Source organism: Rhododendron vialii, chromosome 3a (genome assembly GCF_030253575.1).
Source record: "Rhododendron vialii isolate Sample 1 chromosome 3a, ASM3025357v1".
NCBI classification, from domain to species: Eukaryota; Viridiplantae; Streptophyta; class Magnoliopsida; order Ericales; family Ericaceae; genus Rhododendron; species Rhododendron vialii.
This window is the reverse complement of record NC_080559.1, coordinates 26,417,560-26,433,962: the sequence shown is the minus strand read 5'-3', so window position 1 is coordinate 26,433,962 and position 16,403 is coordinate 26,417,560. Positions and strand designations below refer to the sequence as shown.

The window sequence follows — 16,403 nt, the reverse complement described above, 5'->3', positions numbered from 1 at the left end:
CCACCATCTCCACCATCACCGACGCCAACAACCACCAACCACTGCCGGCACGATGCCTATCTGATGCAACCGTCCCACCATCGCCGCCAGTCTCTCATCGTCGCCTTCGCTGCTGACCCTCTGCCCAAACACCATCACTCCCACAGATCCAAACCCACCGCCACCATTGTGGCAATCTACACCTCCGTCGTACACCGCACCATGGACGAGATAACCAACTCACACCAATCTACTCTGCACAAGAGTTGAAAGTTTCGAACAGAAACCTCCTTTTTATTTTCTTTCGATTTTTGTTTGCTCTATTTAGAGGCGAGCCCCATTTGAGGAAACACATTGATGAAGTTCATCTGATAAAAATGGGTTAATTACTCTCTACTTTGTAACACGGACAGAGGGGAAGGATTAATTTACTCTTTTTGATGTGTTATTTCTTTCTACTATATGGTGTTGCTTTTATGTTCTTTACTAGTGTGAATCAAAAACCTTGGGTTGATCTTTTTCTTTCTACTTCCATCACGGTCATCTACACCTACCTCGACATCTCTCTCCGGTGGTGGTGGGGTGAAGATGCAGATTCAATTGGTGGAAAGAGAGAATCATGCAAAACATGAGGAGAGAGGTAAGTGAGACTGAAGTGGCATCCTGCCAGTGGTGGCGTGGTGGGTGCCGGGGCCGGTGGTGAAGGAGATGGTGGTGGTGGTGGTTAGAAAGAGGGGGTGGAAGGTTAGAGGTAAGGAGAGAGAAAATGTTTTTGATTTTGAGTTTTTGTTGTTGTAACAAGTTGGTGGGACCAGCTGTGACGTGGCAGGCCACGTAGGTTGTTGTGGTTGAGGTTGTGGTGGGTTGTTGTGTATGTAGCATTTCCAATAAACAAATAAGATAATTACACAATGGAAACTATTCCCAAGTACGGTGTAATCAAAACTAAGCACAGAGGAGGAGAACAAAATAATGGAAGAAGCTCTCAGTTTAATGGAAGACCTGATTATAGTAATTAGACTAGTTGTTTATTTTAAATCAGGATAAGTAGATGTGTATTATGCAAAAAGGGCCAAAACCGGCGTTCCATCTTAAAATAAGTTTAGTAAAATTTTGAATCTTTGAATTGTATTCCCATCAAAGGAATGGAGTTGAAAACTGCCTGTCTAAAAACTACAGTATATTTGAGCTCACCAGTGAAATCAACAAGAAAAAAAGGATAATTGCTTACAAATGATGTACTTCAATAATAAACACTGAACGTGTTAGACTCTACATCAGATTCAGCTCTGCTGACATAGACCCTCCAAAAATTTTCCGATTCCTTTTTCTCTACAAGTACTGCATGATGCACAATGGAACCATCATCCACGCACGTTTCCTCCTCTTTATTTAATTTGCAAACCATTCCCCCAACATTCCACTAACATCAGATGGAAGTAAGAATGACCCAACAACTCTGAAAAATGTAAAACACCAAGTCCCAAAATCTCGAGCCAATGCACAATTGAAGAAGTAGATGATTCACCCTCTCCAACACTTTGCAGCACGTTCAACCTTTGCTAGATGATCTATAGCCTTTCTTCCTCAAATAATTATTTATGGGAAACGAATCTATAGTGTTTGTGCATGCTAAGAGCATCACCTTAGAAGGAACGCCCGACTTCTGAATGTTATTCCAAGGAAAGGATCTGCATGTCCTTCCACTTAGAATAGAATGGAAGGATCTGACTCAGAATACTCCACTTCCTTTACTCCACCTCAATTTATCAGCTCTGGAATACCAGTTCCTTGACTCCACCTCAATTTATCAGCTCTGGAATACCAGGTGTCCATCCCTTGAAGAAGTCCAAAGAATTGAAGCACATCATCCAGCTCCCAATCCTGCAGTGGTCTAACAAGTAAAAGCTTGCAAACCAGACTATGACCATCATCGCGATATTATCCGCTACCAAAACATTCTTGTCAAGAGCAACGGGAAACAACACTGGAAAAGCTTCTCAAATAGGAACATCCCTACACTGTATATCATTTTGAAACATAGCTGTTATGGTTGCTAAACTCCGACCACTTAGCCTAATAGCATTCCAAACACCCACCATGAGTGGATCCGTGCCTTCCTTTGAAGTCCATCCCCTATGCTCCAATCCAATTCAAGGCCATTACCCATCAAAAGATTGGTTGAACTGGCAAAAGCTGCAAATACCAAATCTTTCCTCTGCTAATGAATTGCAATACTACCCTGACCACAGCTGGGAGAGGCATAGGGACAACACATTTGATGAGATTTTTAATGCAGTGATGTGCTGCAACGATATATGGTGTATAATAATATATAATAGACTATAGAGGATGCTATTATCCAGGAACTTCGCTTTTTGTGGGAAGCTGAGATTCAATTAGGCCTACTTTTTTTCAACGTAAGACCTGTGGTTGGTCTTAGACATGAAGATATGTTGAGTTGGATTTTTTATTTTCTAACATAGTGTAGCCAGTTTGGAATTGGCCTTTTGTGTTTGGATATCAGGTGATGCGACCCCTATACATGGGTAAACACAAAAACCCTTACGAACCAACTAAAAACACATGAACACCTAACACACCAAAGCCAAAGCAACCTATGCAAGGAATACACAGAATCCAAAATTTCATCCCATTTAGGTGTAACTATCCCTGTATCCTAGCTATATACAAGAAGGCAATTAGAAATTGCCCCCGACTGTTTTTTCATGATACATTTACAAATGATTTTTCAGGCATTGAAAACTGTGGACAATGAAATCAGCCAACAACTTTCATTGAGAAGGAAGCATAGAGACTATGCTGGTCAGTCATATTATAGCGCAAGTTTGTATACACAAGGTCCTATGAGTGTAATACCAGAGGTCCTCCGCCCGAGACCTGGTCACCTCTCTCATTCCCAACAGCGAGTTTATGAGGTAGCTTTTCTTAACTTCTTCACGGATAATTTCTGTGTGCTGATTGAATCTGAGTAATATTTCACTGTTGCTTTATTCTCTCTGATTGCATAGGAATTTGTTCAGTTTCCCTGGCAAAATCTGTCTGGTCAGAATTCAATTGCAGTTCCTGCTGCTGTGCCAGTTTCATCTGCTGATTCTTTTGGTGCTGGTGTGTCTCGTACACATGTTTTATCCGCTGGAAAGCTTAGCCTAGGACTCTCTTCATCTGGAATGGGGAGTTTGGGGTCAGGTTCTGTTGCTCAGCCTGCGGATCGTATTTCTGAGGAGGTGGATCCTAGTTCTACTGGGCTTCTTAGGTGAGTTGTTTCCTTTCTTTTGTAGTATAGTACAGATCCCTTTTTCTTTGCTTATCCATTTTTTGTTCTTCTCGCAGTGGTTCCTCTGCTCGCAATGTTGCAACGGATGGTACTATAGAGAGTTGTGTTGAAGTTAGCAATGCTGCGTTAAATTCTTCACCAGCTACTGTCCTTGAACCGCGTGTTTTAGAAACCTCTAATGCTATGAAAGTTAGTAGAACTCATATATATTGCTTTTGTTTTTATTGTTATTTATCTATTTCTTTTGGGTTTTGCACGTACACATGTAAAGGTGCATTAGTGTGTGTCCATGTTGAAGTATCATTGTTGTATTGATGTGCATGTCAATGGTTTGGTGCAGAAATTGGGCGGGACTCTTCCGCCATTTCTTGCAACTTCCACTGTGGAGCGTATGGCTGGTGGAATTTCAGAATCCTTATTAACCACTGGAGATGCTTTAGAGAAGTATCAAATTGTTGCTCAGAAGGTAATGCCCTTGGGTATTGCTTCTATACGAATTTCCAAATCCTTCCCCATTCCTGCCTAACCTGTGCTCGTGCATGTGCACTCTTGCCCATACAATTATGCAAAAAGAAAAATTAAATGAACTAGGGCCCTGCCAGTTTAATTAAGGAAACTACTAATGGACTATGCACATCACAGTTAAAACCTATAGAAATAAGTAGCTTAAGTTATTCTGTTGAAGTTTAGACATTCTGGGTTGTTTCGTTTTTGTACAGCTTTATTTTTCTTTCCTTTTGTTCCTTGCTCTTTCTTTTTTTCTTTCTTTCCAACATGTTTGCTTTCCTAGAATATGTATTCTTTTTTACAGTTTGGTTCTTCGAATTCCAACTTCTTTTCAATGTTCTATCTCTTGCTCTGAGTTTACTTCCTTCCTTTCTTTCCCTTTTAACTTATGTTTCATGTTTAAATTGATTAATCATTTGGAGCTCTTCGCAGTTGGAAACATTAGTAACTGAAGACAATGTGGAGACAGAAATTCAGGTAGTAATTATTCTGTCCTGCCACTTAGTTAGCATTACATGCAATGTGAACTTGCAGCTGCTTTGCCAAGACTGATCATGAGGGCCCTTGATGCCTTTGTGGCCTTTTTTATGTTCTATTTGAAGCAGTCATAAACATTTTTGAAGGTGAACATCAGGAATATTACTTAATTTGGGTTCACATTTTCCATACAGGGTGTTATTGCCCATGTTCCTGAAATCATACTGAGATGTATAAGCCGAGATGAAGCTGCACTGGCTGTGGCCCAAAAGGTTTGTTGCCTCATGTTGAATATTTCATACACGGGTGTTTTCTTGCCTAATTTTGCACTTATATTGTTGCAACAGGTTTTTAAGAGTTTGTTTGAGAATGCTTTAAACAGTTCACACGTTAAGGCTCATATCAAAATACTGGCTGCTATTCGAGATGTATGCAAGCTAGTTGTTAAGGAGCTCACTAGCTGGGTATGTTGCTTTAGACTCTATTATACGGAGAAAAGATACGTATTGTTCATATTGATAATGGTTGTTACTTATTGGCCATTTTTTAAAACTGTTCGTGTATTTGTTGAAAGTTCAGGTACTAATTGTAGCTGGAATAACAATAAGAATATTGACCCATGTAATCTGCAATCCATGGGATATGGGCTGGGGAAGACTGGAGACATACCTATTCTTATGTAATATATGCATATTGTGGTTGCTCTCGGAAAGTTTTACCACTGAAATAACAGCGCAGCCTCCTTTTACGAAACTAGTTGCAAGAAGAGATCACGAACTTGCTTATGTTTAAGATTCTCTTTTTGAAACACAATCACGAATAGAGAAAAACTCTCTATTTTCATTAATTCAATCATAAACAACCATCCGTCTGCGTAAGGCTTACAATGATACTTATAGGGCAAAGAAACCCTAGACCAACTAGGAAACTAATAAACTTCCTAATCAAGCCTAAATGAAAGAAATTACAAAAAATGGAAAATTGAAAATAAATTGCAGAATCAAATGCTAGGTGAAATAACAAAAATGCCAAAACAAACGGAAACCAAAATGGAGTTTCCTACTAAAAGTTATAAGCAAATTAATTATTTCCTTAAACGGCAAATTAGGCAAATCGAACGACCAATCGATTGGGTTATCAATCGGCAGTCAATTGAAACCTTCTGACTTTTTTTACCGTAACGTGGTGTGAATATATATTCTGTATCTTGAATATATATTTTGTATCTTCTTGTAATATGCTATTTTAGGACATGTATCGTAATCAAATCATAGCATAATCATAGGGTAATCATATCGTAATCATATCCTAGCGTAATCATATCGTAATCAAATCTTGTAATCTTCCTTTCTTAGGCATAGCTTTACTCTATTTAAAGGTGTACTCACCTCATTGTAATTCATTCAGAAATAACATCAAAATTTTCCGTGCAAGACGATTGGTGGATAGTCCCAAGCAAATCTAGGAATTTATGAAACTCTAAGAGTGAATATTCCCCACCCAAGTCAGACTGAAGAATTTTAACCGATGTAGAAAACTGATTTTGAACCTAGGTCCTATAAAGAAGCTTGCAATGATCCTAATTGGATGGATGCCATGTAAGCTGAACTTACTGCTCTTGCTCACAATCAGACTTGGGAGTTGGTTTCACTTCCGGATGGTAAGAATCTAATCGGTTGCAAATGGGTCTACAAGGTTAATACTCATTCTGATGGTTCTTTAGAACGGTATAAAGCCCGCTTAGTTGCTAAAGGGTTTTCTCAGGAGTATGGGATTGATTATGAGGAAACTTTTGCCCCCGTTGCCAAAATGACCACTGTTCGCACCTTGATCTCAGTGGGCGCAGTGCACCAGTGGCCTCTTTCTCAGTTGGATGTAAAGAATGCTTTTCTCAATGGCAATCTCTCTGAAGAGTTTATATGCAGCCTCCTCCTGGCTTCTCTCATCCTTCTAGTATGGTTTGTCGCTTGCGTCGTGCTCTCTGTGGCTTGAAACAGTCCCCTCGCGCTTGGTATTCACGCTTCCAGGATGTTGTTCTTCAGATTGGCTTTAAGCCCAGCATGCATGACTTTGCTCTATTTCTCCGTCGCACCTCTCATGGCCTAGTACTTCTCTTACTTTATGTTGATGACATGATCATCACTGGTTCTGATTCTACTGCTATTGATGAAGTCAAAAGTCATCTCTTCCGTGAGTTCGAAATGAAAGACTTGGGCCCGCTACGTTATTTCCTTGGTATTGAAGTTGCTTTTTCTCTTCAAGGGTATCTTTTGGGATAGTCCAAGTATGTTACTGATATTCTTCACCGTGCTCGTCTCACGGATACGAAGACTGTTACGAAGACTATTGATACTCCCCTTGAACTCCATGCCAAGTTCTCTACCTCTGATGATGTCCCCCTTGAGGATCCTACGGAATATCGCGAATTGGTGGGCTGCTTAGTTTATCTTACTGTTACTCGGCTAGATATTTCTTATGCAGTTCACATTGTTAGTCAGTTTGTCTCTGCTCCCCGGACTACGCATTGGCCTGCCCTCTTACGTATTCTCCGTTATCTTCGTGGTACCCTTCATCAGTGCCTTCTGATTTCTTCTACATCAAGCTTAACCCTCCATGCTTATGCTGATGCTGACTGAGCAGGTGATGTCAATGACCGCAAATCTACCTCTGGCCTCTGTGTTTTTCTAGGCGATTCTCTTATCTCTTGGAAAAGCAAAAGGCAATCTGTTGTTGCTCGCTCCACCGCGGAAGCTGAATATCGTGCCATGGCCCATGCTACCTCTGAAATCGTCTGGCTTCGCTGGCTTATTTCCGATATGGGGGTCTCTGTTACTACTCCTACGCCTCTTTACTGCGATAATAAGAGTGCTATTCAGCTTGCCCACAACTCGGTCTTCCATGAGCGCACGAAGCACATTGAGATTGATTGTCATTTCATACGTCAGCATCTTCAGTCTGGCACCATTGCTTTACCCTTCGTCTCCTCCACATTGTAGCTGGCTGATTTCTTCACGAAGACCCATACCGCTGCTCGTTTCCGCTTTCTCCTTAACAAACTCTCGATGCTCTCTGCCCTCGCACCTTGAGTTTGAGGGGGGGGGTGTGAATATATATTCTGTATCTTCTTGTAATATGCTATTTTAGGACATGTATCGTAATCAAATCATAGCATAATCATAAGGTAATCATATCGTAATCATATCATAGCGTAATCATAGGGTAATCATATCGTAATCAAATCTTGTAATCTTTCTTTCTTAGGCATAGCTTTACTCTGTTTAAAGGTGTACTCACCTCATTGTAATTCATTCATAAATAACATCAGTATTTTCCGTCTCTGTTTCTCTGTTTTCTATCACATGGGACTAGACGGATCGACCGATTGATCGATCAGAGAATCAATCGACAGTTTATGCCAAAACATGAAGATTCCTAATAAAATACGAATTTCAAAAATAATAGACTAAAATTCTTATATTTCTAGAATAATGAACACAACGGGCTTCATCAACCTCCAAAACGCAAGAAACTCAAAGGATGTTATGTTGTGGAATCATGCCTTCCAAATCAAAGCCGGAAGGCATCAGAGAGGGCAGGCCTAGAGACCCAATGGCCAATTCAATGTGTTTGCTCATTACGTTGCATGTTTCATCCAAAATCCAGAGCATCAGCAAAGCACAATTTTTTTGGTTGCTGGAATGACGATGTTTATTATTGTACCATGTATCTGACATCTATAAATCAGTGCTAGCATTTCCAACCTATTGGCTTGTTTTGTTTTACTCTTCTTCTATGAGTATTAATCTGTCTTGGCCTTTGCTTACAAAACTGTAGATGAGATCCTTTCTTGTTTTCATTGAATAATATAGCACATAACCACCATTTGTGTTAAATATTTTTGCATAATGCTGAGCGGATATAAGTACACAGCGGTTCGGTTTGTAGGAAGAACATTTGTAGAGGAAAACAAGTGAATTTCTGTTCCTGTGGGTTTATTGTAGGATGAACATGATGCCCTAATCTCTTTGCCTTAGGCATGATTGAAATGGGTGGACAAGTTGTCTACGTATCTTTCTGATCTTGTTTCCTCCTCTTCATCAAATTATTGGCTTTGGTCCATTTTGATTTGGTTTTTCACTATTGCCTTTGTAATTTCTTATATAGGTGATCTATTCAGATGAAAAGAGGAAGTTTAAGACAGCCATTACTGTTGGACTTATTCGCGAGGACTTGTTGAACCTTTCAGAATACAACATGCACATTACAAAGCTTATTGATGCTGGGAGGAATAGTATGTATTAGGAGCATGAATTTATTTAGTACAGCTTTAGTCATTTTGATGTTGTCAGAAGTGTATTTCTAGGATATTGAGCACTCAGGATAAATACAAAATTTCACGAGAGAGAACCGTACATATTAATGGTCTTGTAATCCTCTCTCCTTCCTTCTTCTTCTTCTCCTTGCTCCTTTTTCTCCCAGTATATTTAACGTAGTATCCCACTGGTCTATCGGAGACTTTTGGACAGGACTCTATTTCATACTACTTGATTCAAAACCTTCGTCTATAGGTGCACTTAGTTTTGTTGTGATCCCTATGTTGTTGGATCCCTTATTTACCTATGCACGGGCAAGTGAGGGTTGCAGGGGAAGAGAAGCGTTAGAGGGAATCCCTAATTGGTAAAAGAACACAGGACCTTGTGACCTCTCCCCTCATTGCCACTTCGTCGTGGGTCAGATGCTTCAAGAAACTTACATTGTTATTTTTGTTATTAAAGTTTCGACACGGCTTACTGGTTGCTTATGTTGCGCAGAAACTGCTACAGAATTTGCAATTTCTCTTCTCCAGATTTTGTTGGTTGAGGACTCAAGGGGGGTTGTATCTGAACTTCCCAATTTGGTAGACGTGTTGGCAAAGGTACAACATTCTTTGTCTTATATCATGTAGAACGAAGTCCTGATGTTTAGGGTAGTGGGATTGTTGATAGCTCTGTCATATTGCAGCTTGCGACTAAAGCTGGGTCTCCTGAGTCTTTACAACTGTTGGTCAAGATTGCAACAAATCCAGCTGCTAATGCACCAGCTCTTGATGGATTTTCTGTTGGCAGTGATGACAAGGCGAATGAATGCATAGAAAAGAAGGTTGATGAGGATATTATCTTAAAAATGTATTCTCACTTCCCTTGCTTGAATGAATCTTTATGATGTAGAAGACTTAAACTTATTTTGCGGTGAAACAGGGTTCAGACAATGCTATTCCAACTATGGAAGAATTGATCAATGCCGATCCTGGGAAAATGGACCTTTCTGCCTTTAATGATCAGGTTTTTCCGAATTCTAATTAGAAAACATGTGTATGAGATTGATTACTGGCTCAAAAAGGACTTGATAAGCAGATATGCGGATTTTCTAATATTGTATGCATTTGCATGTGCATCCCCCTTAGTTTTGTTTCCATTAGGTTTTGGGTGGGATTCCTAATGAAGGCCTGGTTGGAGCTTTTAGCAATTTAAGTTTGGTTCTGGACCTAAGTTACTGGAGTTTTGAGATATTTGTTTCAATTACTTAGCTCTCTCTCTCATGGCAAGTTTTTCTGTGCAAGCAGTAAGCTTCACTTTTTTGGCAGGTCTGATATATATCAACTCTCATCTCTATCTTCCGTTTGGTCCATTGACCCTTCCACTTAGAATTTTGAGCAGCACCAATAACCATCAACCTACGTGTCCATATTCCTTCTTAATTCTACATGCCTTTTATGTCTTGGTCTTGGAAGTGATTTCTGCAGATCACCAGTTGTTATGATAATCTCAAATGTAGTCCTTGCAGTGGGCCAAACCCGGTTTAGCATGGGGTTGCTGTTACGGGCAGCCCAAACCCGTCAGAGGTGTATTGGGCCGAACGTCGATGGGCCGTTCCGACGGTCCACCCAGGTGGCCGGGCCGAATGGTCGCCCGACCAGAGAGGGGACCCTGAAGTCAGTTGGAGAAATTATCATGGTGTCACGCCCTTATCACGTGGGTCCAGCCACGTGTCTACCGAGTGTCATCATGACATGACTAACCGAAGCTGATACGCGTGATGTCAGGCACACGTGCCGTGCACAAGTAGCTTGGAGAGCAAGTACGTTTACTCTATATAAGCCAAGTACATCAGGCTCCTAATCTGAGATCTACTTTCCATTCCTATCTTCTTCTCCAAGTACTGACTAAGGCATCGGAGTGCCCTCCGGCTGACTTCAGCCTGTGGTACTAACAGTGGTTCCTCTTGTAGGTCTACTCAAGAGAGGATTATGGGCTTTCGGATCTATCCATCAAGCTACCTCAAAACCACAACCCCACAGTCCTTTACTAAATTAAATAGAACTGAGTTTTTTAGTTTCTTTAAAACGTAGGAAGGGCTTCTTTAAAACGTAGGAAGGGCTTAAATCTGCTTCCAATTTGATTTTCTTACATGCTTATATACTTCTGAAAGAAGGAGATATCTCAAGTTCAACTTCCCCCAAGCTTAACCGGAAAACGTTAGTGTATAGGTGATTGTGTACACCCATGGACCTCCCAACTCAGAAACTAGGCCAGGAACACTCTGGTCTAAACCAAACCTCTCCCCAAAAATTAATCAATAAATGAGTAAGTAGAGTGTGTGTTTTTATGAGTTATTAAATGTTAGGCCATGTGGTTATTTATTTTATATTTGGAGTCCGATTAAGGGGAAACAGTGTTTTCTATTCTGTTTCCTTCTTATCTTTATCTTTTGTATGACACTTGTTTTGTTGTGGACTGCATTTAGGTTTCTGGGCTATTTGCAGAATGGTATAGTATAAGTGAAAGCCGTAGTCCAAATGATGCAGCTTGTTCTCGCTTTCTCTCACAATTGCAGCAAAATGGTTATCTTGATGGGGATGATATGTCTGATCGGTTCTTCCATCATCTCATGGTAATACTTTTTCTTGCACATCTACATCTGTTTTCTTATAGAAATGTATGTTTCTCCATCATCAGCATCATTACCGTTACTAAAAATACTAATTGGTTTCAGCAACTTTCGGTGACACATTGTCTCTCAACTGAGGGGATTAGTTCCAGGTCCTTGTCATTCCATCTGCATCAAACTTCACAGGACCTATCATTTCTTTCTGTTGATATGTATGCAAAGCTTGTTGTTTTGGTTTTGAAGGTAATCATAATTTCTGATGCTCTTCCTCCCTTTCTGTTACTGATATTAGTGTATTTTGTGTGGCATGATTATGTTACATCTACACTTTCCTGTGTTCTTTATCTTAGCCTGTTACCATAACTGATGGCTTACTATTTGTTTTTTAGTTTTGCGTGGCAGGGCAAGGACCAAATAAACTTCTACTTTGGCCAAAGGTCTAAGCAACTGTATTTGGCCCTTTCCTTTTTATGCTTTTCCAGAACATCGGTTCAAACGTTTATATGTTGTGAATTTATCAGATATTATCAGTTACTGTGAGAGTCCTTCATAGAGATGCTGAAGAGAACAGAGTATCTTTCAATCCAAGGCCGTATTTCAGGTTGTTCATTAGCTGGATTTTGGATCTTCTTGCCCCTGATTCCATCCTGCAGGGTTCTAACATTCAGGTATGAAGCATATTTGCTTTGTCCGTTGCATTTCTGATTCTGCATAACTAATCCAATTGATTGTTTTCCAGGTCTTAATTGCTTTTGCAAATGCTTTCCATGTATTGCAGCCTCTTAAAGTTCCTGCGTTCAGGTCAGTACTCTGAACACCTGATATGTTGTACCCATTCCCCACCCCCCCCTCCTTTTTGCAAGCTTTTTTTTAATTAGTTTAATGCTCGCTAACTATGCAATTCAATGCAGATCAATGTGTTGTCTTTTATATGTTGAATGAATAATGTTGGCTAGAATTTATGAACATTCATGGTTAGAGCGATGTCATTGCAAATGTGTGTGTAGGAATCTAGCCTAGTTGTTAAAAGAATAATTAGACAAAATACTTGTTTTGGATTTTTTAGTTCCTGTACGAAGGTTTTTCAGTTAATATTTTTGACTGTTATGGCATCCAGGCAAGGATCTTATCATGTATTTGAATGGCTAGGACCTGACTGAAAAAAATCCATCATCATGTTGTGTGGAAAGTGAAATGTAATTCATTCAGAAACCTTCCTGAAATACGGGTTATTTTCGTACCTCTGCTGTGATCTGTAATTGTCTGATTTTGGTGTTGCAATTAGCTGATTTGTTTTTGTAAACAGACTCCTTATGGTAATTTAGGACACTTGTACAAGTTTGCACATTGTAGTTTTATTAGCTTCTGTGATTCTCCAATTATGAGACGATCTTTCATGAAGGCAATTTTGACTGGTTTGAATTGCTTAGCTGTGTAAGATTTCTTTACCTTTTCATCAAATGAGTTTGAGAACACTTGGAGTTGGAAGTATTCTGGAACCTTGTGTTATTTCTCATGCTTTTTGTTTCATTGATTTACTTGTTAGAATTTCCTGGAACATAATACTCTTTTACTCCGTAATATTTTAGATTTGAAACAGCAAAATCGTTTTAAGAAATATGCGATTGTGGAACATATACTGTCCTGTATCAAATTATGTTGCAATTGGTGGCACATTGCTTTGCGATGCTACCAAATTGTCCACCTCCCTGATTCTTCCCTGCTAATCTTTAGTCGGATCTTGATTACGAAATGGTTGCTGCTCCTGAGGATAGAAATTTCATCAATTCAAAAGCATCATAATATTGGATATTATTTTAGTCCCCGAGCTCTACATTTCTAAGATAATATGTTATATCTTTGAATTTTTGTTTATCTTCACTGATGACTTGGTGATGCTTATTGCAGCTTTGCCTGGCTTGAACTCATAAGTCACAGAAGTTTTATGCCTAAACTGCTCACTGTCAACCCTCTGAAAGGTTGGCCTCTTTTTCAACGCTTGCTGGTTGACCTGCTCAAGTTCATGGAGCCACATCTTCGGAAGGCTAAAATGGGAAAAGCGGTTTGCTTCTTCACATTTTTTCTTTTGTTGGAGAGTAGATTTTGGACTTACAGAATGCTACTTGCTCACTGTTATCTATTTGTGTGTGCAGATTCATTATCTGTACAAAGGCACCCTGAGGGTGTTGGTTCTACTGCTTCATGATTTTCCAGAGTTCCTCTGTGACTATCATCTCAGCTTCTGTGGTGTGATCCCTTCCCGTTGCATCCAGATGAGAAATATCATCCTCAGCGCATTTCCACACAATATGAAGGTCCCTGATCCATTTACTCCTAACTTGAAGGTGCTAGGCTGGTTGAACTGTCTTTCCCCTTGTTATCAGCATCAGGGTCGTGATTAATTAATACTCTTCGTTTTCCTCGTCTTTACAGATTGATTTGCTTCCAGAGATCAAAAAGCCCCCACGTAGTTCATTGGAAGTCGTAGCTGCACTGACAGCAAAGCAGATGAAATCCGATATAGATGAGTATCTCAAGGTAGACTGGAGTTTCACCATTTGGCTTTTTGTTTTCCTCTTTTATTTTTTGTAACATTGTGATTCTCTGCAGACAAGGCATCAGGGATCATTCTTGTCAGAACTGATGCAGAGATTGCTTCTGACACAAAATGAAGCAGCACAAGCAGGGACGCGGTACAATGTCCCCCTGATGAACTCCCTTGTCCTCTATACTGGGATGAAGGTACTGTTTGCCTTGTATTTTGTACTCAAGTTCTTTACTGGGGTTCCCCCTCCTTTCTACCTCGTCAACTAGTTTTCTATGCTGAACTATATATACAACAGTTAACAAAATACTATCCATCTGGAGCATGGCTCTAAAGTAAAATATCCCTCTGGAGCATGGCTCCAGAATTTCCTGTCGTTTCTCTTGGAATTTGAAGATCGATTTACCTTTCAAACTTTACTTAGTTGGACATAGGTCTAGAGAAACGATTAAGTTTCTTGATGTCTGAATAGGGAATTGAGCACTAAGCACTTCCATATTGTGCATCATTTCAACTCTAATAGCACTACTGCGCAGAGAGTGGTCTGTCTGCTCTGCTTAGTAATGTCTTCTTTACCGCAGCAAAACAGAAGTCTTTCACTAAAAGGTCCTCATTATTACAAATTTTTACAGAGTGTCCAACTAGTACAAGCAAATACTTCGAGTCCACTTGTACAGCAGACGGGTACTGATTTACAAGAATACTTGAGGGGTCCTGCCTTCGAAATTTTCCAAATACGAGAATACTTGAGGGGTCCCGCCTTAGAAATTTTCCAAATGCTGATTGCGGAACTTGACTATGAAGGGCGTTATCTTTTCCTTAATTCAATCGCAAATCAGCTACAGTACCCAAACAATCTTACACATTTCTTTTACATGGTTCTTCTCAACTTGTTTGCGGAAGCTAACCAGGTTAGTCTCTCTCTCGCTCATGTTTTACTGATTTGTGTATCCTTCCAGCTCTGCATTGAACATAAAATACTGTTGTATGCAACCACAAAACTCTTATTGTCCCCTATTATTGGTTGAAATTCGTAGAACAGAGGATTCTTGATCATTGAGAGTTGCGTAGATCATTTTCGGCTTCTTTTTCGCCCTTAGATGCTTAGTGTTGGAATTGTTTTGTTTTGTCTTTTGGAGACATGGCTTTTGCACAATTGGTGCGACAGAAATCATTACATGAACCTGAAGCAATCACACCATTGCAGTGTTTTTACTGTCAGTATATTTTGTGACTGCATCTTGGTTTTGCTTCCTTATATGTATGATTCTATGGGCAAAACATGGTATGATCACAACTTTGTAACTCCTTGTTCGGCAGGAAATTATCCAGGAGCAAATAACAAGAGTTTTGTTGGAACGCTTCGTTGCGAATAGACCTCATCCTTGGGGCCTTCTTGTCACCTTCATGGAGCTCATCAAGGTAACTTTGAAACACCCCCCCCCCCCCCCCCCCCCCCCCCCCCCCCCCCCCGGGCACCTAGCTGTTTTATGGTTGTGTCATTGTATGTACTTACACCATCCGGGTTTGTTTTTCTGCCTCACAGAATCCGAAATACAACTTCTGGAGTTCGTCTTTCATAAGGTGTGCACCAGAGATTGAGAATCTTGTCAGATCGGTTTCAAGATCGTGTGGTGGCCCTGAGCCCATGGACGAGTCTATGGAATCTGGTGGAATTCCTGATAATAATGTGCTCTAATTCGGGAAATCTCTGTCTTGTACAGTTTATCCTCTGAGGAACTGATTGTCCTAACAAGCAACACATATCTTACAGCTACCAGTTAATTGCATAGAAGAAAAAAACTTCCTAAAATCTGATAGAAGCTGTGCATCCTCTCTCTCTCTCTCTCTCTCTCTCTCTCAAGTTAATTCAGTTACCTACGCAACGATCTCAACGACACATTCTCGTCTCCAAAAAGATCTAGATGATGAGCACTGGTGAAAATTTCAGGACAATTAGTAGCATGTGATTCACTATGACATCATATATTTGCTATTTTTTTGTTATATAACATTTGATGTAGTTGAATGTTAAATTTTTGGTCGACAAAAAGGAGCATTTTACGAGCATAAATTTGAATTTAAAGTTGTAGACAAAAAGTATGCACTAAATAAAATAACATACAGATACGACCAAATCTATTAAGTTTAAGTTTAATTTACTTAATACAATTTCCAAGAGTTAAAGAAAGATAGAAGTAAAACCCAGCATCATATAGTAGTACAATTTGACACTATATAATTGAAACGGAGAAAATTGTGGATATCAAGTTTCAAGATGTTAAATTGTCACATAAGCTTTCAAAAGAATTTGACATCTCCATTTAAAGCTATGTCTATTAAAGCGGCCACAGATAGTGTATAACTCTGCGGCCAAAGATAGTGTATAACTCCCGATATGGCTATTCGGGTTCACCTATATCAGTTGTGGTTAACTTTTTAAGCCAAACACATGGCATCTCTATATGGTTTTGTGACGAATTAAAATTTTTCCGCCTCTTAACCAATTCAAAATTTAAGCCTATCAAAAAAAAAAAGACCAATTCAAAATTTATCCCCCTTTTATATTCAGTTATTAATAAGAAATACCATAACTAATGACAAACCAAACAAACCACGTACTGTATAATTAATCACTTCTTTATAAGAGCATCCACAGTGGTATAATCA

The 16,403-nt window shown here is 39.6% G+C and overlaps 1 protein-coding gene across 3 annotated transcripts in view; it reads left to right on the top strand.

The window, feature by feature from the left end:
* The window catches only part of LOC131319013 (uncharacterized), a 32,104-nt gene extending 16,551 nt beyond the window's left edge, over nucleotides 1-15,553 (top strand). For all 3 annotated transcript variants that reach the window (XM_058349110.1, XM_058349109.1, XM_058349108.1), the window contains 23 exons: nucleotides 2,736-2,918; nucleotides 3,012-3,256; nucleotides 3,334-3,466; nucleotides 3,618-3,743; nucleotides 4,217-4,261; nucleotides 4,456-4,533; nucleotides 4,609-4,725; nucleotides 8,426-8,552; nucleotides 9,073-9,176; nucleotides 9,263-9,400; nucleotides 9,499-9,582; nucleotides 11,045-11,191; nucleotides 11,294-11,431; nucleotides 11,578-11,625; nucleotides 11,710-11,856; nucleotides 11,928-11,989; nucleotides 13,097-13,250; nucleotides 13,342-13,533; nucleotides 13,622-13,726; nucleotides 13,799-13,930; nucleotides 14,366-14,644; nucleotides 15,054-15,155; nucleotides 15,280-15,553. In XM_058349110.1, the coding sequence (XP_058205093.1) occupies nucleotides 2,736-2,918; nucleotides 3,012-3,256; nucleotides 3,334-3,466; nucleotides 3,618-3,743; nucleotides 4,217-4,261; nucleotides 4,456-4,533; nucleotides 4,609-4,725; nucleotides 8,426-8,552; nucleotides 9,073-9,176; nucleotides 9,263-9,400; nucleotides 9,499-9,582; nucleotides 11,045-11,191; nucleotides 11,294-11,431; nucleotides 11,578-11,625; nucleotides 11,710-11,856; nucleotides 11,928-11,989; nucleotides 13,097-13,250; nucleotides 13,342-13,533; nucleotides 13,622-13,726; nucleotides 13,799-13,930; nucleotides 14,366-14,644; nucleotides 15,054-15,155; nucleotides 15,280-15,432 (3,039 nt within the window). In that variant the 3' untranslated portion in view covers nucleotides 15,433-15,553. The remainder of the gene's footprint in view (nucleotides 1-2,735; nucleotides 2,919-3,011; nucleotides 3,257-3,333; nucleotides 3,467-3,617; nucleotides 3,744-4,216; nucleotides 4,262-4,455; nucleotides 4,534-4,608; nucleotides 4,726-8,425; nucleotides 8,553-9,072; nucleotides 9,177-9,262; nucleotides 9,401-9,498; nucleotides 9,583-11,044; nucleotides 11,192-11,293; nucleotides 11,432-11,577; nucleotides 11,626-11,709; nucleotides 11,857-11,927; nucleotides 11,990-13,096; nucleotides 13,251-13,341; nucleotides 13,534-13,621; nucleotides 13,727-13,798; nucleotides 13,931-14,365; nucleotides 14,645-15,053; nucleotides 15,156-15,279) is intronic.
* Nucleotides 15,554-16,403: the final 850 nt, after the last annotated feature.